Source organism: Diplotaxodon limnothrissa, linkage group LG3 (assembly GCF_057381915.1).
Source record: "Diplotaxodon limnothrissa isolate DT_005_m linkage group LG3, D_limnothrissa_male_GT1.1, whole genome shotgun sequence".
NCBI classification, from domain to species: domain Eukaryota; kingdom Metazoa; phylum Chordata; class Actinopteri; order Cichliformes; family Cichlidae; genus Diplotaxodon; species Diplotaxodon limnothrissa.
Genome location: NC_140598.1, coordinates 5,126,849 through 5,149,798, shown reverse-complemented (window position 1 = coordinate 5,149,798; position 22,950 = coordinate 5,126,849). Strand labels below are relative to the sequence as shown.

General features: G+C 44.6%; 2 protein-coding genes across 5 annotated transcripts in view; one reads left to right on the top strand and one right to left on the bottom strand.

The window, feature by feature from the left end:
- LOC146634314 (NLR family CARD domain-containing protein 3-like) overlaps positions 1-22,950 on the top strand; it is a 494,998-nt gene that overhangs the window by 75,337 nt on the left and 396,711 nt on the right. The gene's annotated exons all lie outside the window — the stretch shown is intronic.
- Positions 1-22,950, bottom strand: part of LOC146634319 (protein NLRC3-like) — a 580,191-nt gene that overhangs the window by 531,857 nt on the left and 25,384 nt on the right. For 3 of the 4 annotated variants that reach the window (XM_085376580.1, XM_085376595.1, XM_085376603.1), the window contains one exon: positions 22,269-22,804. The exons of the other annotated variant lie outside the window; for it this stretch is intronic. In XM_085376580.1, coding sequence (XP_085232706.1) covers positions 22,269-22,804 — 536 coding nt within the window. Of the gene's footprint in view, positions 1-22,268; positions 22,805-22,950 lie in introns of those variants that run through there. 4 annotated transcript variants of the gene reach the window in all.

Genomic DNA, 22,950 nt, shown 5'->3' with positions numbered 1-22,950 from the left:
TTAACGCTGAAAGTACAAACATCACTAATGTCACATAACTCTGCCGACAAGGCATAGCTATGGCTATGAAATGCTCTTTGTGTATCACTTCTTCATTATGAAAGATGTCATTAATGCACTAGTAATGTCTCATCTGGAGTATTGTTCAATCATTTGGTCAGCAGCTAATAAGACAGATCTTAACAGACTTCAGTTAGTCCAGAATAAGGCGTCCAGATTAGTGTGAAGATGTTCATACTATACTAATATTGATAAAATGCATAATAACCTTTCTTGGCTTCCTGTACAGGCTAAAATATTCTATGGCTTACTTGTAGTTCTAAAGAAAGCAATTCTGTTAAACACACCACATTTATTCTGCTCAGCTGCAGTATCCAGATGAAATACATCATCATATTACACAGTTTTCAACAAGCTGCAATTTAGTAAATGCTCGAGTTAAAAGTAACGTTTTGTAAAACTGTTACATTTAGAGCAACTTTTAAGTGGAATAAGTTGCCTTAAAAAATTAGAGAATTATTCAAAACTTCAATGAACACTTAAAAGCCGATTTACAGAGCTTTTAGTTGTTGTAAATATTGTAAGACATGATTTGTTTTTGAAATTTGTGTAATGTGCCTCAATGTTATTGATATTATTATTATTATTATTGATTGCTTATATTTGAACAATTGTGAAACCTCACTGTGGATGTAAGAGTGAAATTATGTGGATATCTTGAATCCACTTTATTGTGTAATATTTTATGTGAGTATTTGACGGAAGACGAGCAACATCTGTTGTGGAAGCTAACGGGGTTCCTTTAGAATAAACAAACATAGGATTTATTATCACTGAATAATTCTGTATAAATCTATACAAATTATAGAAATATGTAATAGGAAACAACAAAATAATCTAAATTATAAAATAATGTGTGTGTGTGTGTGTGTGTGTGTGTGTGTGTGTGTGTGTGTGTGTGTGTGTGTGCATGATTTTAGTGTTTGAACAGTCATGAATTATCTTTAACAGCAGGTTGGATGTAATGTGTTAGAACTACCAGCAGGTGGGGATAAGAGACCTTTAAGGTGTTTGGTGCCACGCTCCACCTTCAGGTTTAAAACTAGTGTTAATGGAGTTTGAAGGTTGAGTTTGTTCCACGACTGCATTTCACTCACTGCCTCTGTTTGTATCTCTGTCACTGCAGGACCAACATGGAGCCAGAAGTCAGCGCTCTCAGGAGGCCGACAAACCTCACAGAAGAAAGGGAGAGAAAAAACACACCTGTGACGAGTGTGGGAAGGGTTTTACTGTGAGGGCTAAACTAAAACAGCATCAGGTCATCCACACTGGAGAGAGACCGTTCAGCTGTGACTTGTGTGGAAAGTCTTTTTCCAGGAAGGGTTACCTAAAAAAACACCAACTCATCCACAGTGGAGTTAAAGCGTACAGCTGTGATCAGTGTGGCAGAGCTTTTACTCACAGTAGCCACTTACAGAGTCATCTAGTTACCCACTCTGGAATTAAGCCATACAGCTGTGATCAGTGTGGCAGAGCTTTTACTCACAGTAGCCACTTACAGAGGCATCTAGTTACCCACTCTGGAATTAAGGCATACAGCTGTGACATCTGTGGAAAAACTTTCAGCCAGAGAGAGAGCCAAAATACACACCTACGCATTCACAACAGACATGATGTGTACTGCTGTGAACAGTGTGGCAAAGAGTTTATAACTCACACAGACTTACAACGACACATGTTTACCCACACTGAGGAGAGACCTTATCAATGTGACCTGTGTGAGAAGACTTTTAAATCTCCACGTCACCTGAGACGACACCAACAGATCCACACCAGAAAGAGACTCTACAAGTGCAGCTACTGTGAGGTATGTATTTATATTGTTATCTTGTCATTTTAGCCTGACTGTTTGGAACAACTCTGCTCATTAAACTGTGTTAGCATGTTAGCAATTCTACTGCATGGAAAAGCAGCTCTGAGTGATTATTCAGATTTTCCTTTCAGTTATGATTTTAGTATTACTGTAGTATTATGGTGGTAGTATTGTAGTTATTGCAGCCCAGTAAACTGAGTGTGTTAACTGAAACAGTCAAATGTAGTTGGACGTCTGCAGAGATGCTCTTTATTTCAGGCGACGTTCAGGATACAAATGTTGAAGGACTGACTTACACTGTCTTTGTGTCTTTGTTTAGAAGCAGAGCGACACAGATGGATCCAGTTCTCAACCCTGTCATCACTGTGGTGGTGGGAAAGACTTTCATTGTGACCTCTGTGGAAAAACTTTCAGTTGGCAAGCTGCCCTTAAAACACATCAACGTAGACACACTGGAGACAAACTGAAATACTGCAAAGAATGTGGGAGAAGCTTCACCACACCAAATGATTTAAAACAACATGACCTGATTCACAGTGGGGTTAAAAAGCACCTCTGTGATCAGTGTGGGTCATCCTTCACCACTGCAAGGGACCTTAAATCACACAAACGAGTCCACACAGGAGAGAAACCACACAAGTGCAGACACTGTGAGAGAAGCTTCTCGCATTCAGGTCATCGTAACATTCATGAACGAACACACATGGAAGGAAACTACAGCTGTGACCAGTGTGACAAGAGCTTCAGGAATCTCAGTTCATACTCTGCACACAAACGATCCCACGTTACTAATAAACTGTTTCACTGTTACCAATGTGCCCAAACATTCACCTCATTGTCTGCTCTGTGCAAACATCAGCGCGATCACTCAGGGCTGAAATCACTCCCATCACTGGATCACAGTGAATCTGAAGACACAGAAAGATCCTCTGGTTTCTGTGTCAGACTCAAAAAGCTTGAGATCAGGCTCCACAGAGTTCAGATAGAATCATTTAAACTTGTGTTGAACTGAACTGGTTGCTGGGCTGAACTTCTACATAATACAGATCTACATGGGATCTTCTTTTCTGTTTTTTACTGAGTCAGTTTTGTCCTTTTTTCTCTGTCCTGGTTTTGCTCGTCTGTAAATGATTGAAACTCAGTCAAATAGTTCATTGTTCTCCAGCAAAACGTTTTGGAAACTCATGTTTAACCTTTAAAACTCTGACATGTTTTAGCACACAAGGCTTCATCGGGGAGTTCACTCATGATTGGACCATGAGAACAAAGGTTTTTAGTTCTTTCAAAGAGAGTCTTGGAGATGTTTGATGTTTCTGTTTTTTCTACATAAAGGAATAAACTATTTTTCTTGCTTCATGTAGTGTGGAAGTTTTTAATGTTTCTTCATCTGTGATGTTCTTGAATGTGTTCACGTGAAGATGATATAAATAAACTCTTGTCAGAGATTTACAGTTATCAAACAGGTGAATAAACAACACTGAGACACTTGGAGACGGTTAACGTGCTGCACGGGTGAGGGCTCAGAGAGGACTCACACCGAGCTGCAGTAGTCGTTTATTATTTATAGCAGGGTGAAACAAGCATAGCAGTTTCCTCTAATTTTGAATATATGTGTGTGTGTGTGTGTGTGTGTCTAAGTTCGTATAAATATCATAGGGTGAACTTCCTCTTTCTATAAACAGAGCGAGTAGTACATTTTGTTCTTTTCCTATTAAGAGTAAAATATGAACATATACTTTAATGCAACATAAAACTCATAAAAGCGTTTCTTCTTTAACATCCCCTCCTGATGTTAATATTTTTCACTTAATCATACTTTATTATCAGCCAACAATCACTTGCTTATAACATTTTCAATTGTAGCATCATTCAGTATGTGTGTGTGTTTCTATACTAAATCTTCTTCATCCGATTCATCTTCTAGTGGCAGTCCAACATAGGTAATTACTGTGGCCTGTACCATTTTGTCAATCATGGATCTTATGCATGGTAGGATACATGTAGAAAACAAGCACAATAATAGAAGCAGAACTCCTATCAGTACGAGTCCTTTTATCACGAGGGTCTTCCAGCTGCCACTCAGCAGCCAGGTCAGCCAGTCCTCATTGTTCGTGACATAGTCTTGTTGCTGCGCATTACTCAGTTGTCGCAACTTGTCTAGGGCGGTGGTCATGGTCAAGGAGTGCACGTTGTCCGGGATATAGGTGCAACAAGTGGTGTTGAATAAGACACAGAGGCCCCCTCTCTCAGCGAGAATCATGTCCAGGGCGACCCTGTGTTGCATGACCACTATTCTGATCGCGTCGATTTCCTCATTCTGAGCCTTATTTATCTTTGTTGAGCTGTTCAGGAAAAGTCCAAATCGGTAGTCAAGAGTCTCAATTCTTAACGTGTTTTTTCCAGTTCCGACCCATGGGAACAGTGAGTGCAGGACCTTCTGTCTGGTGGTCCACAACTTGAACTCCGCTGGTACATCACTGCCCCAGATTGGGTCATGGGGTTGCACGTCATCAGTGTTCCTCTTGCGTCGTGGTTGGTTCTGATGGAATACTCTGAATGTGTGGTCTGACACTAAAATTAGGGCGCAGAGTCCGGTACAAGAAAAGCTCACAACTAAGACAAAACTGCTCCTGCAAGGAAAGCTCACTGTTATGCATGCAAGTCATCAAGATGACATCATCAAGATGGCGCTGGAGTGACGGCAGCCTTTCCAAGTAGCTCTGCAACACCGCACCTTTTTGTTAACTTTAACTTTTTAGACTAGGCTTTTCAAACTTTTTTTTCACCTTCCTCTACTTATACCTCTTAGATATAGCGATACAAGATGGATAATGCACTTTTTAAAACTTCTGGAACCAGTTCCTTCATCTATTCGAGAGCGGAGCTGCTGGCACTAAAAGCAAAGGGACAGACCGGCATGCGACACAACATCCCGGCCGAGCTAAAGAGGAGCTACAGAGGCTGCAAAGCTGGAGCGAGGAGAGCGGATCACCGGAGGCGATTCAAACCATCAATCCCGACAGTGATCATGGGCAACGTGAACTCGTTACAGAATAAGATTGACGAACTGTGCGCTCTGAACACCCACAGACTATACCGTGAGTGCAGCTTGTTTATCTTCACGGAGACGTGGCTAACCGAGCTAACGCCGCAGGCTAACGTAGACCTATGCGGTTTCACACCCGTGAGAGCCGATAGGGACACGCAGGCCAGCGGAAAAAGCAGAGGTGGGGGATTCATTGTCTACGTTAACAACAGATACTGTAACCCTGGACACGTCTCCGTTAAAGTTTCGGTATGCCGTCCGGACCTGGAGCTGCTAGCTGTTAGCTTGCGGCCATATTATCTACCTCGGGAGTTCAGTCATGTGATCTGTGTGTGTGTTTACATCCCTCCGAGGGCCGACGCAACAGCTGCCTGTGAGAAAATACACACAGTCACAGCAAGACTTCAGACACAAAACCCCGAGGCTTTCATTATTATATCTGGAGACTTTAACCATGCCACACTGGACTCTACTCTGGCTGCTTTTCACCAGTTTGTGAATTGTCCCACAAGGAGCAACAGGACAATTGACCTACTGTATGCTAATGTGAGAGATGCATACAGAGCCACCCCCCTCCCCCCACTAGGGAAGTCAGACCACAACCTGGTTTACCTACAGCCACAATACACACCCCTCGTCCAAAGGCAGCCTGTCACAACGCGCTCCATCCGGAGATGGACCCCAGAAAAGGAGGATGCTCTGAGAGACTGCTATGACACCACAGACTGGGATGTGCTCCTGAGCCCACATGGTGAGGACATAGAGGGGGCGACACACTGTCTTACAGACTACCTCAACTTTTGTGTGGACACGGTCGCCCCTGCTAAGACGGTACGGTGTTATCCTAATAACAAACCGTGGGTAACACAGGAAGTCAAAGCTGTCCTCAACATGAAGAAGAAGGCTTTCAGGAGCAAAGTGAAGGAGGAGATGAAGGCAGCACAGCGGGAGGTGAAACGCTGCCTGAGGGAAGCAAAGGACACCTACAGGAGGAAGGTGGAGCAGAAGTTGGAGAGGAACAATATGAGGGAGGTCTGGAATGGTGTGAAAACCATCACAGGCCACAACACCAAGAAAAGCACAGTGGGGGGGACTGTGGAGAAGGCAAACGAACTCAACAACTTCTTCAACAGGTTTGACCAGCCCACAACCCCCCCACCCTCACCTTCACTACAGAGTCCAATCCCCACTCTCCTACCTCCCTCGCTTCCCCCCCTTCCTGACACCATGACACCCCCCTCCTCCAATCCCTCTCTCAGCAGCAAGACATCTCCCCCCCTCCCCTCTTCCCAAACATCTCCCAGTGTCACAGTGGATCAGGTCAGGAGACAACTGAGGAAGCTTCGCCCCAGAAAGGCAGCAGGCCCAGACAAGGTGTGTCCTAGGATGCTAAAGGCGTGTGCTGCTGAACTTGGGGAGCCGCTACAACGAGTCTTCAACCTCAGTCTGCGACTGGGGAGAGTGCCCGCCCTATGGAAGACATCCTGCATCGTCCCGGTCCCCAAAAAGAACCGGCCCAATGAGCTGAATGACTTCCGACCGGTGGCACTGACGTCACATCTTATGAAGACTCTAGAGCGGCTCTTCCTCAACCTCCTCCGACCACAGGTACAACATGCCCAGGACCCACTACAGTTTGCATACAAGGCAGGTGTCGGAGTGGAGGATGCCATCCTGTACCTCCTACACAGAGCCCACTCACACCTGGATGGGGGAAAAGGCACGGTCAGGATCCTGTTTCTTGACTTTTCCAGTGCCTTTAATACCATCCGGCCCTGTATGCTTCAAGAAAAACTGAACAGGATGGAGGTGGACCCCTGCCTGGTGGCTTGGATCTCCGACTACCTCACCGACAGACCACAGTACGTCAGGCTGAAGGACATCACGTCTGACACAGTGGTCAGCAGCACAGGAGCACCACAGGGAACTGTGCTGTCCCCTCTTCTCTTCACCCTGTACACCTCTGACTTCTGCTACAACTCTGAATTATGCCACATTCAGAAGTTTGCAGACGACACAGCCATCATGGGGTGTATCTGGGATGATCAGGAAGAGGAGTACAGAAGTCTGGTGAGGAACTTTGTCGCATGGAGTCACACAAACCACCTGCAACTCAACACCTCAAAGACTAAGGAACTGGTTGTGGACTTCGGGAGGTCTAGAGCAGGTCCACTGCCGGTTCAGATAGAGGGGGAGGAGGTGGAGGTGGTCAACAAGTACAAGTACCTCGGGCTGTGGGTGGACAATAAACTGGACTGGTCATGCAACACAGAGCACCTGTATAAAAAAGCCCAAAGCCGACTGTACTTCCTCAGGAGGCTGAGGTCTTTTAACATCTGCAGGAAGCTCCTGAGGATGTTTTACCAGTCGGTGGTTGCTGGAGTACTTTTCTATGCTGTGGTGTGCTGGGGGAGCAGCACAGCAAAGAAGGACTCATCCAGGCTGGAGAAACTGATCAGGAGGGCTAGCTCTGTGGTCGGCATGAAGCTGGACACTCTGGTGACAGTGGCAGAGAAAAGGACATTAAAGAAACTGATGGACATTATGGACAATGCCAGGCATCCTCTGCACACGGCCATTAACAACCAGAAGAGTCTGTTCAGTGACAGGTTGCTTCTCCCAAAGACAAGAACTAACAGACTTAAAAACTCCTTTGTCCCACACGCCATCAGACTGTTTAACTCCTCTCTGGAGGGGAGAGGGAGGGGAGACAGGAGGACAAAGGAGGGAACAACTAAGCTGTAGTGCCTCTTCACCTCACTGTACAATACCTTGTGCAATACTTTTGTAAATAGTCAACGGTGCAATAGACTCAATACTTGAAATGTGCAATTCACTTGTATTTTTATTTTTATTCCTATTTATTCTATTTATCCCCTTCGTATATTTTATTTATATTGTCTCTGTATTTATATATATGTGTGTGTGTATAACTCTGTAACTTCTGTCGGTGCTGTGCTTTTTTGGAAATCGAATTTCCCAGAGGAACCCACCCGAGGGATTAATAAAGTTCTATCTTATCTTATCTTATCTTATCTTATCTTATCTTATCTTATCTTATCTTATCTTATCTTATCTTATCTTATCTTAAGTTGATCAGCTCTAGGTGAGAAGACATTTAAATCTCACACTTGTTCTGCTGCATTTTTGAAGCTGGAGGAACAGATCGCAGGGTTCATTTTTATATACACTGCAACTGCCATGAGGACAGGGCCATTTTTTTGTTGTTGTTTGTTTTTCCTTTTGCTCTGTGCAGCACTTTGGCAGCATTTTTAAATTTCTCTTTGTATTTTTTCTTTCTTTTACTAGTGAAGAGATGTAGAGTGAACAGTTATACAGTCTAAATATCCCATATGGGTCGTGTGAAATGGTGTTTTCAGTTTCATTCAGTTGAAGTAAAGAACGTTGAATATTTCTAAGTGTGCTGTTTTGAACCAACATGTCACAGTATGATCAGTGCTGTAATTTTTGACAGTCACTGTATCAATGTTATTTTTGCATCTCTTGAATAAAGGTTTTGACCTGCAAGTGCTAATTTCTTTAGTTATTGGGGTAAAATGGGTAATGTTAATAGGAAGGTGTTTGCCAATTCAGTAACCTAATTTAATGTTAATGGAAACTAACATTATCTCAAATTGTTTAGTTATAATTGTTGTTTAACTGAATCTTGATTTTTGATCTTGATTTGTTCTTTCCCAACATTTTTCAAAAGAAACAGTCTAATTTCTTTGCTGTGATTGATTCCAGAGAACACGGAAGAACTGACATTATTTAACTGTTGATTTATGTAGATTCAGTGGAGGAGTAATGTCAGTTTAATTCTTTACCTACTGTCAATGCAGTGAAATTAGACATTTTGTTTTGAAAGGTTACTGGTGGATGCCAGCAACCATCTTGGAAGAGAACAATATAATCTGTTATTAGGCCTCCATTTGAAAATTGTGTATTTGATACTAGAATATAATAGGTATATAATAAGCTGAGGCCTTGACTAGTAGAACGTCATGTTGGTGTTTAACAACACATGAGCCAACATCAGACTCCGAGCGCTACGATGCTAAAGATCAGAAGATCCAGTGTGACATCATCGTTACCTGGCAACAGCAGCCCTCATCTGACTTTATTGGAGAATATTTACACCAGCAACACGGTTTAGTTTGATATGACGGATTAACAACATGCGCTGTGATATCCAGTTCATCTGTAATAGATACAGGATCTAATCAGTCAGCAGATATCTGATCAGCTTATTTATAATTATACTAGAAACAAATACAACTGTGTTGGTGATTCATGCAAACTTGCATATCAGCCTTTGAAGGTTTTGTAGTATTGAGAACAAAGAGGTTGTGTTAGGGCTGAAAAGCCCGACTTGTTCTCCTCTGCAGGTCATCAAATGCACCACAGAAGTTTGTATTTGCACAGCCTGTATATGTTTGATGGCTTTATTATTCTCTGTTCAAAGACAGTAAATGTGGAAAATGTCTCATGTAGTATCAGCTTCATTTAAAATGACTGCAAACATTTAGAGAACATGTGCTGCTGTTTGTCCTACATTTCAACACTGAATGAACCCTGAAAACATGGCAGCTGGCAGGTTGGAGTTCTCATGAAATATCGGCTGTATGAAGACTGGAAATATAGATGATACAAACATGCAGCCAAACATTTGTGGACATGAATAAACTATCTGATCCAAAAAGCAGGAAGTGACACAGCTAGAAAGTGTGTAACAGCTGAAGTCAAATGTGATGCAGAGTTGAATCTGCACTTGGATCCATCTGTGAAAGGTCCACATGTAGGGATCACATGAGTCCTGATGTTTGTCAGTCAGCTTGATAACTCCATCTACTGTGGCTACATATACTGGGCTGGTAGCTCCACAGTGTTGGAAAGAAACTATTAAATGTGCAAAGTTTAAAATCAGAGGCTCTTCTAACACAGGAGCCATGTTGAGTTTAGATCACAGCCGACCACCGGAAATGGCTGAAATGAAAAGGAATGAAGCCCATTGACAGCCAGCAGGTCTAAACAGGAACGCACCCATTTGTATGTGTGGCAATGATGTGGCTGCGGCTGACACAGGATTGGTTCAAACTAAACATCAGACACATTTCACAGAGTTCACAAATAAACTCACGTTTTTATTTTTGAAGATGATCATAAAGTAGAATTTATGGTCCAGTAGAAACAGCAGGAGGTTTGAGCCCTTCTGATGGCAAGGGCAAAGTGCTTTACAGAGACATTAGAAACAAAAACAAATAAAAAGCATGATTTAAAATTGATTAAAACAAGCAAACTAACTAACTAACTAATTAACAAACAAACAAACAAAACAGTATATAAAATCAAAACAGATCAGAACAGTAGATAAAATCAGTAGTTAAATGTAAGTTTTGAAATTTAAGCTTAAAAGTGTGGATTTGGTGCTTTATTCAAATGCAGCTGAGAACAGGTGAGTCTTCAACCTGGATTTAAATAAACTGAGTGTTTCAGCTGATCTGAGGCTTTCTGGGAGTTTGTTCCAGATATAAGGAGCATAAAAGCTGAATGCAGCTTCTCCGTGTCTGGTTCTGACTCTGGGAACTGATAAAAGACCGGATCCAGATGACCTGAGGGATCTGGAAGGTTCATACTGGGTCAGGAGGTCACTGATGTATTTTGGTCCTAAACCATTCAGAGCTTTATAGACCAGCATCAGAACTTTAAAGTCTATCCTCTGACGGACAGGCAGCCAGTGTAAGGACCTCAGAGCTGGACTGATGTGGTCCACTTTTTTGGTCTTAGTGAGGACTCGAGCAGCAGAGTTCTGAATGAGCTGTAGTTGTCTGACTGATGTTTTAGGTAGACCTGTAAAGATGCTGTTACAGTAGTCAAGCCTACTAAAGATGAATGCATGGACTAGTTTTTCCAGGTCCTGTTGAGACATCAGATCTTTTATCCTTGAAATATTCTTGAGGCGATAGTAAGCTGATTTTGTTATTGTCTTAATGTGTTTTTCTAAGTTTAGGTCTGCATCCATCACTACACCCACATGTCTCGCCTGGTTTGTGGTTTTTAGATGTATAGATTGAAGTTCTCTGGTGACCTGTAATCGTTTTTCTTTGGCGCCAAAGACTATTACCTCAGTTTTGTTTTGTTTAGCTGGAGAAAATTGTACGGGGCCTTGGTCTCCTGGTGACATTGTGATATATATTTGTGTGTCATCTGCATAGCTATGACAGTTTATTTTGTTGTTCTTTATAATCTGTGCCAGTGGGAGCATGTAAATGTTAAACAGAAAGGGTCCCAAGATGGAACCTTGGGGAACTCCACATGTGATACTTGTCTGCTCAGATGTGAAGTTACCTATTGATACAAAGTATTTCCTGTTTTCTAAGTATGTTTTGAACCAGTTTAGTACAGTTCCTGAAAGACCTGTCCAGTTCTCCAGTCGTTTGAGTAATATGTTGTGGTCAACTGTATCAAATGCTGCACTGAGATCCAGTAAGACTAGGACTGACATTTTTCCACTGTCTGTATTCAGACATATGTCATTAAACAGCAGAAACAGGATTTGGAGGAAGATGTTAATAGATTAGAAAGAATTGTACACTGTGAATCAATGCAAGTCTTTCTATATAGACAGATCTGTAATAATCCCCCAGGTAGGTTCCTCTGGGACAGTCACAGATAGAGACACCAATTCTGACATCCTCTGAAAGCCTGACTTTGAATTTTCATCACTCGTCATGCACACAGATGTTAATTCTACATATTCCTGGTACTGAACTCTAAATCAATATGAAGAAAATGCTCCTACTAATCTGCATCTATGTTGATATCAAATCCTTTTCCAGCACATGGATAAATCTCTATAAATCTTTCAGTCTGATCAGAATGGGCTCAGTGTTGTTATTGCAGCTCCCTGATGTTTGAAAAGCTAAATGTCCATTTTAAAGTGCTCGTGTGTAGGATTGTGTTTCCTTCCTTTGTGCAGTTCTTACAGTAAACATGTTTGAATGTTTCCTGTTCCCCTGATGCTTCTTCCTGTTGGATAAAATTGGTTTGAATAACATGTTCTTATAGGTTTCAATGAACTTCAAACTGTGATCCACTTACAAAACTGTCTCATTTTATTGGAACGATCCACATTTGCATCCATTCACGGTACATTTGACATCTGAACACGTTTGTACACATGATGAAAGGACAGATGGTGTTTGTGTGTCCTTCTTAAACTTAGTGTGGATGTTTCATCATGTAGAACTACTTAGAACTGTCAGGGTTCCTGGGTCGGTGACCCAGTATTTTCAGTTCACGTTCACTGTTTATCTACTGCCTTTTCCACTTCCTGTTTTTATTGTGTTAGCCTTGGTCTGTGTGCATTATGTTCAGTCCTCTTCCCATTATCATTAGTTCATTATGTTCAGCTGTGTACTCACCGGTCTCTCATTATCATCATTATCACCAGTCTGTGTATTTAAGCCCTCTGTTCTACCCATTCAGTGTCGGGTCATTGATGATGTACGCCTGATGTCTATGTTGTCTGTATGTTCAGTCAGTCAGTCAGTCAGTCAGTCAGTCAGTCAGTCAGTCAGTCCTTTGGTCATTCATTCATTCAGTCAGCCAGCCATTTCCTCCCTCTGTACTGTTTGCTCGCTCCTTCGGCAATAAACATCCACCTTCACCTACCTGCCTGTGAGTCCAGCGTTTGGGTCCTCCTTCTCTCATCCACGACACTACCTCTGACACAATGACCCGACCACGCGTTGTGGACCCAGCGGACTCGGACCTTTTCGAGCGGCAGGACGTAGCGCTCTCCATTTGGGCGGAGAAGCTCAGGTGGAAACAGCGGCTCTTCTCAGAGAGGGAGCACGTCTTTGAGGGGACTCGCCTGGCTCTGGGCGGGCCTCGGAGACGCCGCGGTCCTCCACCTGCTGCCTCACCTGCATCGGAGCATTCGCCGCGGAGAGTGGGCGTCACAGGCCAGGCTTCGGCCGCTCGCTCTTCCGCTGCTCCGCTCCTCGCTCGCCCACCAGCCATTTTACTCACCGGACCTTCAACCTCGCCATGGCACGGTGGCTCCGCCTCCCACCTCGGCTCAATGGAGGCTCCCGTGCCAGAGGCTCGGCTGTGTACCCCGCCCACTGCCTCTTCCCGGAGAAAGCGGCGCACACGTCGCCATAACAAGGACTATTTCCAGCAACTCCCGATGGTGAGCTCCAGTGACTGTTTTTCGCACTCACCATCTGATTATTCACTTAAAACACACAATAGACTCTTTTCTGATTCATGGGATGTTTCCCTCCTAGAGGATGAAGTGGACTGGGAAGATTTTTTCTGCTCTGCTCCCCCAAAGACTGTTCAGTCAAAGACTGTAAATAGTGGTGGCAGAAGGACCAGAATAAATCCAGATAGACCTGTCCGTATCACTCGCCCAGTCATCATTTCCACTCCTGTCAGTCAGCCGACACCCACACCTGTGCCCGCACCCAGGACGAGGGCAGCTGTGACCCCGTATACCTCCACACCCACCTCTGTTCCTCGGGTGGGGGTGACTGGTGTCCAGTAGTGATGGGCAGATGAAGCCTCATGAAGCACTGATGCTTTTCATCCAATTGGTTCACCCCAACGCGAAGCTTCTTGAAGCTTCATTTGCTCTAGCAGGACACCTACTGGACGTAAAAATATTAGTTGGCATGAATTTGAAGAGTGTGGCATTTTGCACACAGCCTGTAAATGTCAACAACAAAAGGAGTGTGTAAAACACCTATAGTGTAGTGATGCAGTGTACTGTGTATATTTATACTGGCAGTGTGGAAAATGATTATTTGCGGCAAAGTTCGAACCGCTTCATGAACCAGTCACGTGGTACAGCCGGGCAGCGAGGCTTCGGACGTCATCATTTTCAGCTCCTCCCATAAATGAAGCAAGCCTCGATACGCGCTTCGCGGAAACGCCCCCTCCATTACTCGACACACGCTTCGAAGCCCCGATACAGAACGTCACATCACTAGTGTCCAGCCACCTCCCGTGCCTGTCCCAGCACCTAGGCTGAGGGCGGCCAGGATCCGGCCTGACCCCCCTAGAGACTCAGCTGAGGCTCTCCAGCCAGTGCCCTCACGCTCTGGAAGCACGGAAGAGCCAATCAGTCCACCACTTCATCCACCACCTGATCCAGCCTTTCACGCACTAGCTTTATCCCTGGTTAGGCTGGCTGAAGTGTCCCCTGCTCAGGCACCAGCTTTACTAGCCCAGGCTGTAGCTTTATCTCCCTGTCTAGCCCAGTCTGTAGCTCAGCCATCAGCCACACCAACCTCAGCTCCGTCGTCAGCCACGCCTGCCTCTGTTCCTCCCTTAGCATCTCCACTCCAGTCAGTTCCCTCACCTGCTGTTCAGCTTTCCCTCCAGTCAGTTCCCTCACCTGCTGTTCAGCTTTCCCTTCAGTCAGTTCACTCACCTGCTGTCCAGTCTCCTGCTGCCCTCCAGTCAGTTCACTCACCTCTAGTCCAGTCACCTCCTGTAGCTCAGTCCCCTCCTGTCCTCCAGTCACCTCCTGTAGCTCAGTCCCCTCCTGTCCTCCAGTCACCTCCTGTAGCTCAGTCCCCTGTCCAGTCAGTCCAGTCTGCTCCTGTCCCCCAGTCACCTCCTGTAGCTCAGTCCCCTGTCCAGTCAGTCCAGTTGCCTCCTGTTTCCCAGTCGCCTGTCCACCATCCTGTTCGGTTCCCGGACCTGCAGCCACAGCACCCAGAGCCAGCTGTGAGCTCTCCTGCTTCTCAGCCAGGGGTTTCCGCACCCGCTGGCCCGGCCGCTCCTCAGCCAGGGGTTTCCGCACCCGCTGGCCCGGCCTGTCTCCAGCCAGAGGCTTCAACTTCGCCTGGTCAGGCCTCTGCCTCAGCTGCACCCACGCCCGGCCCGGCCTCTGCCTCAGCTGCACCCACGCCCGGCCCGGCCTCTGCATCGCCTTCAACGTCGCCCGGTCTGGCGTCGGCCTCTGCTTCTGCTCCGCCTGGTCCGGCTCCAGCCTCAGAGCCTCCGTCCTCGTCTGGCCCAGCCTCAGAGTCTTCGTCCTCGTCTGGCCCAGCCTCAGAGTCTTCGTCCTCGTCTGGCCCAGCCTCGACTTTGGCTTTTGTTTCACCTGCTGCAGCTCCAGCCTGTGCTTCGCCTGGTCCGGCCCCGTCGTCGCCTGGGCCGGCCTCGTCTGGTCCTGTGCCCACCGGGCCGTGGCCAGCACGCCTAACACTGGAGAGCCGCCGCTGCCTTCCACGCGGTCGGCCCCCTGAACTGCTCCGTCGTCTCCTTCGCCGCCGCCGTTGCCTTCCGCACGGTCGGTCCACCGGAACAGTCTCGTCTCGACCGCCGCAGCCACCTACCGGACCGGCTCAGTGGTCGCTGCTGCCTTCCACGTGGCCGCCCACCTGACCTGTCTCGTCTCGGCCTCGGGCCACGTGGCCACCCACCTGAACTGTCTCTGTGTGGACTCCGTCCCTCCGTCCTGGGCCCCCTCCGCCCGCCCTGTTCTGGTTCTTTTTCTTTTGGCCGTCGGGTGCCGGCCTTTGAAGGGGGGGGTACTGTCAGGGTTCCTGGGTCGGTGACCCAGTATTTTCAGTTCACGTTCACTGTTTATCTACTGCCTGTTCCACTTCCTGTTTTATTGTGTTAGCCTTGGTCTGTGTGCATTATGTTCAGTCCTCTTCCCATTATCATTAGTTCATTATGTTCAGCTGTGTACTCACCGTTCTCTCATTATCATCATTATCACCAGTCTGTGTATTTAAGCCCTCTGTTCTACCCATTCAGTGTCGGGTCATTGATGATGTACGTCTGATGTCTATGTCGTCTGTATGTTCAGTCAGTCAGTCAGTCCTTTGGTCATTCATTCAGTCAGCCAGCCATTTCCTCCCTCTGTACTGTTTGCTCGCTCCTTCGGCAATAAACATCCACCTTCACCTACCTGCCTGTGAGTCCAGCGTTTGGGTCCTCCTTCTCTCATCCACGACACTACCTCTGACAAGAACAAAGTCTTTGGAACATTTTTGAGAACACGTTTAGGAAAGTAACATCCTGGTAGAACATTTTCTTAAAGCAGAGCAGAGCTGCAACATGACTGTGAGGATTCAGAAGAATAAAGTCAGAATACTTTATTATTATGAAGATTAAAGTGCACCTTAATGCTGCCGATGAACACACATGTTCTTTGTGAAAGCATGTGTGAGCACAGCTGACATGCACCACACTGACCCCACTCGCCCCATTTCTTCATCCACTTCTTGCTCTTGTGCTTGAAATGAGACGCAGCAAAAGTCAGAGGCTCTAAAATCCACAAGAAGGGGGCTCGTTAGATCAGGATACTGGATGTGATCCATAGAAAACATGGATAATACACCACTTTATTTGAAGCATCTGTAGCACTGCCTCAGTTCTGGATGTTTCCACAGACTCCTCTGTGCACCTAAATGAAAGGTCAAAGGTCAGCAGCACATGTAGTTGGAACAATTCTTCAGTCGCACAAACTACACAGTCATTTTCCTCCAATGACGACTTTTCACTTGCAGAAATGGTCCTGTGTGATTTCCAGGCTGTGATATAAAAACTAGTTCCTAATGGCAGCGACTCACTCAGTAAACATGTGTTTCCTTCACCAACCTCACACACAGATCCAATAAGATCAGGAAGTGGGCAGTATAGTACAATATGTGTTATTCTGTGCTGCACTGCCCAAACTAAAGATCTGCTGAAGTGTTGGAAATGATCCAGATGTTTATTTTGGACGATACAGCAGAAGATCAGACATGAAAGTGGAGATAACACAGAAGACCTGCAGCAAAGGTCAGAGGTCAGACTGGGCCCCTGGATTCAACAATGAGCCAATGATCATCAAGCAGTGACTAAAGCAGAGCCCTGACGTTCTGACATTCATCACACAGTCAGAACAAATGTCTGCTGATGACTTCATCTCATGAAACGACTGATAGATGTCAGTTCATTGATCAGCTGAGCTGCTGATCTTCATCGTCACAGAAACATTCAGCTTGTTTCAATCAGTAAATAACTCCCACTACTCCCAGTTTGAACTGTTCCCACTCAAAATGCTGTGAGAACAATGATCATTGTAGAACTTCACAAACATCACGTGTTGTTTTCCACATGTAAGATCAGCAAACACACAGAAACTTCCTGTTGCCACACACGGCCTCTAAAATCTCTTCCACGCTTTCTGTCTGAAGTCCACTCTCTGTGTCGGATCCACAGGAAACAACAAGATCTTATTAACATGGTTTTCAATGTGTCTCCTTCCAAAAAGTCCAACCAATGAACAAATGTGTGTATTTGTGGAGGCCGAACAAAAGCATGACACATTTCTCTGTTTCTATAAACTGGAGTCAAACACAAACATGAAGAGTTTCACTGACAGACTCCAAAATGCCCCCACAGTGGATCAAAGGGAAATCCTACAGTGTGGCCAGAGACTCTTAATGGCTCCAACATCAACACATCCACAATGTTGGATCCAGTTCTGCCTCACAGAGTTACTAAGACACACCCTCTGCCAGCATCACAACAGCTCCACCTGCTTCACCTGCCTCCTCAGCATCTGTACACCTGAAGAGAAAAGAAAGGCTCCAACAGCTCAAATGTACAAAGGATTCATGAAGTTTCATCCAACAATAACATGTTTGCCTTCCACAGTGTGCTGTTAGACACCACTGTACCTCTGCCATTTCAAAAAGAGCAGCTTGGGAACATTTTGGCTCCAAACACTTTGTGTTTAAGTTCTTTGTTTTCTTTGTGAAGCCGACAACATCTGGAGCTTTGTGACTCATAGAAACATCATTTTGTTCTTTAGATGACAGCAGATTGGGACTGAATAATCAATCACTATCAAACCAATAAAGACAAACATGCTGATTTTACAGGAACTTTGTTGGAGAAGCTGCAAAGACATGAAACTGGTGGAGATCCCAAACCAGTTGATAGTGCTGGTTATTCCAAATAAAGCTGTTTCCCTTTGAGATGAAATGACTTTGTGTCCTGATATATAATAAAGATGTTGTTGTTGTTTTTGAGCCCCTGTATTAAAAGTAGTTTAAAGTCAGCTTGAGTTTGATGTCTTTATGTCAAAGCTGCTCATGATGTTGAGCTGCTGATGGAATAAAAACAATATAAAAGCATGTAGTCCAGACTTAAATGCAGCCTGTTGTTAGCTGAGGTCCACACACAGTGTTTGACAGTGTAAAGTGTGTGAAAGGGCTGCTGGTGGAGCTCACTAGGATGAGCAGGTGACCACGAGGTGGAGAGCAGCTGGCCTGGCTTTGACCCGGGCCACGCCCCCTTTCTCTCTGCTTTGCTGTCACTTATCTTCACTGCTCTGTCCAATAAAGCTGAAAAAGGCCCCGAATCAAAGAAATCTGCTGCAGCCTCTGAAATGTCTTCTGTTTCCTTCCCGACGGCTTGTTCACCGTCAGCCCATCAGACAGTCCAGCAGCATTTATGATGATGTCATGATGTTGAAGAGGCTGCTACGGTGGCCTCCCATGACCCCCAGCCTCATCACAGCTGAGATGCAGACATTTGAAAACATTCAGCAGACAACTGAATAACAGTCCAACACAACAGTCTGTGTGCAGACACACACTGACCTTTCATAGAGTCAAACACAGCTGGTTGAGTCATTTCTCTGTGAGTCTAAAGTGAATCTAGTATTTGAAAGTCCACTTCCTGTATTTGTTGTTGAAGACTTCTTCAGCTTCTTCTCAAGGACATCAGCTGCTTGTTTGGCAGCAGAGGCAGTTAAGAAGCTTCCTGAAAAACACTGAACAGTGAGTTCACTGTGGCATATGACAGATTCAGCTTTCTGTGTGCAAATGTGTCTGTGTCGACCTTTCAAATGCTGTTGAATCCAAAACATCAGCGGCTCCTCGGCTGCTCACTTCATGCACTTCTGTCTGTGTGACAGTCCAATGACATCACAGCTGTTTCCAGCCCCAGTGTCTCAGGACTGGACACCTTTAAACATGTCGAGGATCAAACAGCGTCCAGCTAAACACACATGAAACTATCAGAGCTGACAATCATTCCAATAACATCTAATGGTTCATGTATGTAGACACAGGACTACAAGGAAATGGCTCTCAGCATCTGGCTGTGGGAACACATGAGTCCCTGTTTGTGTTCAGATTGTGTGCATGTTTTAGACGTGTGTCACATGTAGAAACACAACAATCCCACAATGACACACAGATGTGTTTGACACAGCTGTGCAGCTGTAAGTTGTTTCTAATGATTCATTGAAGCTCTTCTAACATTCTGGAGACGATCAGTACATGAATCTGTTCAACACGACAACAGTTTGACTTCAGTGTGAACGTTTGCATTAAATAACCTTCTTCATCCAGCTGACAGCATCTTCATCCTATGATGTGAACAGTTCCTCCTGTTGATGACAAACCTCTGACAGGATCTGCTTGAGGAGCTTTTTCATGTGCAGCTCTCTGAGCTCAGGGCTGAGCTGCTGTTTCATCTTTAAGAGCTGCTGCCTCCTCGCCGGACTTGTTCTCCTCTTCTTCTCCTAATGACACCATTTCTGCTTCATATTAAATTCAATAAAGATGCTGACATGTATCTGTAGCAACAACATCATTGAATCTAGAACAACTGGAGCCAAACCAGTGGCTCTGCTGGGATCACTGGTGAGCCAACACTTCCTTGTTGATGCAGATTTCAGGGCTTCCTTTTGCTCCTCCGTTATAACTGTTCTCTCTTCTCAACACATGATGACACAAAGGAATCAGCAGTGACAAAGATGATGCTGAAGAGAAGCACACACTTCACACATATGACAGAGCAGTGCAGTTACACACACCTCTGCTCGACATCAGGCCTCAAACAAAGACACAAAACACTAACTTGACTCTAAACAGAAGAAACGAGCAGCTGTTTCTGTTCTGTGCTTATTTATATTTGACACACATGCTTCTCTTTGTGCAAACACACATCGCACTATAAGGGTAACCTCGCACACAATGATTGGACAGCACAGTGATGATGCTGGGAGATCCTATACGCAGCAACACAGAAACACTGAGAACTTTAAACAATGATGGAAAGTGTTATAAATGACTTGTTGGCCTCTGATCTGTCACAAACAGCTGAAACGTGTCTCTCATGAGTCACATGAAGGTTTTTGACAGAAAGGACAAAAAGTAGCTGCAGTCAGTTTGTGTCATTTTTATATTTATTCATCTGGGAGAAAAATCTGAGGGACATTAAAATGTGTTTTCAACAGAGACAAGAACATGAATATAACAGAACAGGTAAATGAACATGTTTCAAGTAAACAGCTGGACTGATCAGGTCCAAACACAGAGTGATAAACTTGTCAAACAGCTGTCATATCTTTATATAGAAGCTCTTTATAAATGCTGCTCACTGCAGTCTGTTTACTAATAATGTCAAAGTGTTAGAAACACAGAAACATCAGAATGGTCTTTGTTCACAGAAACCTGTCTGGGATCCTTTGTTGTTCTTTTGATGCAGAGTTACATTATAAATATAAAGAGTTATTTCAGAGTCTCATCAGTTTTCCTGCATGTCTTTATTTAACACATCAGCAGGGCTGAAGCTCTCATGTTAAACACACACTGATCTATGGACACGTTCATGTGTTTCTAACAGAACCAGGCTGTTATCAGCCTGCACTAACATTATGTCACACACACTGAATGTAACAGTGACAGTTTACATCATCACACAATCAGCTGTGATTGTTTCACTGTCATCAAACGAGTCAACAGGAAGTAGAATCAATAGAAACCAATCATTTACTGACAGCATGTCTGATGGAAATAAGTGCAGATTATGTATGAAGTCTAACTGCACACAGTAACTGTGTTACAATAAGGACTTAACAGATCAGGAGGAAATCATCATTATTATTATTTAATAAACGCTCACATTAATGTGGGCTTATTTGTTTCATATTAGAAACATTAGTTGAGTGTTTTTAGTATAAAATGGTCAAAGTCCCTCTTTTTGCCCCTCCCCTCACCTGTGGATGGGCGGTGCTGTTACCGTGGTGACAGCTTGGATGTGTTTCAGTCCTGCCTGGTTATCACTGCAGGAATCTTTCACATTTATTACAGGTAATAACTCTGATTTTTCTGTGTATTATGAACCAAATGTATCCTGATACACACAGAGATGGATGAGCAGAGGGTTTTTTTGCAGTTTATGTAGTTACTATGGACTTAATGCATACATATTATTAAAATTAGGGCTATAACAGTTGTATTGATGCATAGCAACTTGAAATGCTCCCACAAATGGCTCCACAGCATGTAAAAATATAACAAAAGCTCTGGCGGACTTGGTTCTGTGGTCAGTCTTAAAGGGTGAAGTTAAACTCTGTAATCTTCACTGTGTCACAGAGTTCAGTGAGTCCCGTTATTCACAGTATCAATCAGATCATCAGAGAACAGCTGATCAGCAATCAGTGGTGCCAACAGCGCCTCCTGTGGTGAGAGGATGCAATAATGCAATGTAGCATTTTTCCACTCAACACTTGCAGTCATGGAAACTGTCTGTTGGATCTGTGTGACGTTGCTTTCTTGGTTAGAGTTCCTCACAAATGTCCAGATGATTCTTCTAATGAGGCGTCGACCATGTTTGCAGCTCTTTGGAAGAAAACGTCGCCCTTTGCCATCCTTACTTTTCTTTGACTTCTTCAAATGCAGCTGAACTCCAGCTGGTATTTTCTTGGACTTTGCAGCTGTTTCTGGTCATCAGTTCATTCCTGCAAACCTCTGAAGCTGAACAACAATGATGCTGCATTGCTGGCTGATCCCAAAAGGTTGATTCTGTTCATCTGGACGTTTTCAGAAACGTTTGCTCACTGATCAGGTGACTTCTTCAGTCTCAGCTGACTGCAGCTTTACAAGCTTACAAACAGCACATTTGCACAATGACTGAAAGCAGCAGCACCTGATATATATGATACTAATATAATACATATACATATATAATCCATACTAATGATGAAGGAACTGAGCTCACAGTCCATTGTTCATTCAGTGAACTACTCAGTTTATTTTGGGCCTCAGAAATGCTCACTCTGTTTGTACATCACTGTCAGCAATAGACTCATTCTGCTGTGTGGACAGGAACACATGTGACATCACTTCCTGTTTGTTTGTGACTGAAGAGGAAGAAGTTTACAAGGAATCATTTAGAAGAGTTTCAAACATCAACTGATTGAATCCATGAATCTGAAAACGTGTTTGTGAGTGAAAGAGACAGACATGTACAGACTGAACTATCTGTTCAACAGTCAGAGTGTTTCTGTAACAGGAGACACTCTTTACACTCCACTCAGCACAGGGACACTGAGGCACCACGAGACCAGACTCTAAACCCAGGATAAAGAGTTTGAGTGAATGTGGTGTTGAAGGTGTGGAGGTGGATCAGAGTGTCAGAGGAGACTCTGTAGAAGGACAGAGTGCCAGCAGGACAGTCCACATACACTGCTGCTCTGTTAGAGACAGAGGAGGAGGAGGAGGAGGAGATGGATGTTAGTCTGTTATTGTGCCAGACAGACTGAGGACCATCATCAGAGCACTCCAGACTCCAGGACTGATCATTGCGTCCAAACACACAGTCATAACTGTCTCCTTTCCTTCTGATGCTTCTGTAACTCACTGATATATCAACGCCTCCTCTCCACTCGACCTCCCAGTAACAGCGACCAGTCAGACCATTTCTACACAGCAGCTGAGGACGAACATCAAATCTGTCTGGATGATCAGGATATGACTGAACCTCCTCCACACGTGTCACCTTCCTGTTGTTGTCAGACAGTTGGAGCTTTGTGTTCACTGTGTTTGTGTCGATTGTGAGTTGACAGGAATCTGATGGAGAGAACAAACACAATCCAGCTGCAGTTATTGATCCATCATCTGTTCATTGATTGACACTTTGATGAGGACTCCTGACATGATGAAGATGGTTGAATGTGTGCTGCTTTGTTTTCATGAATCCCATTAAAAACACACTT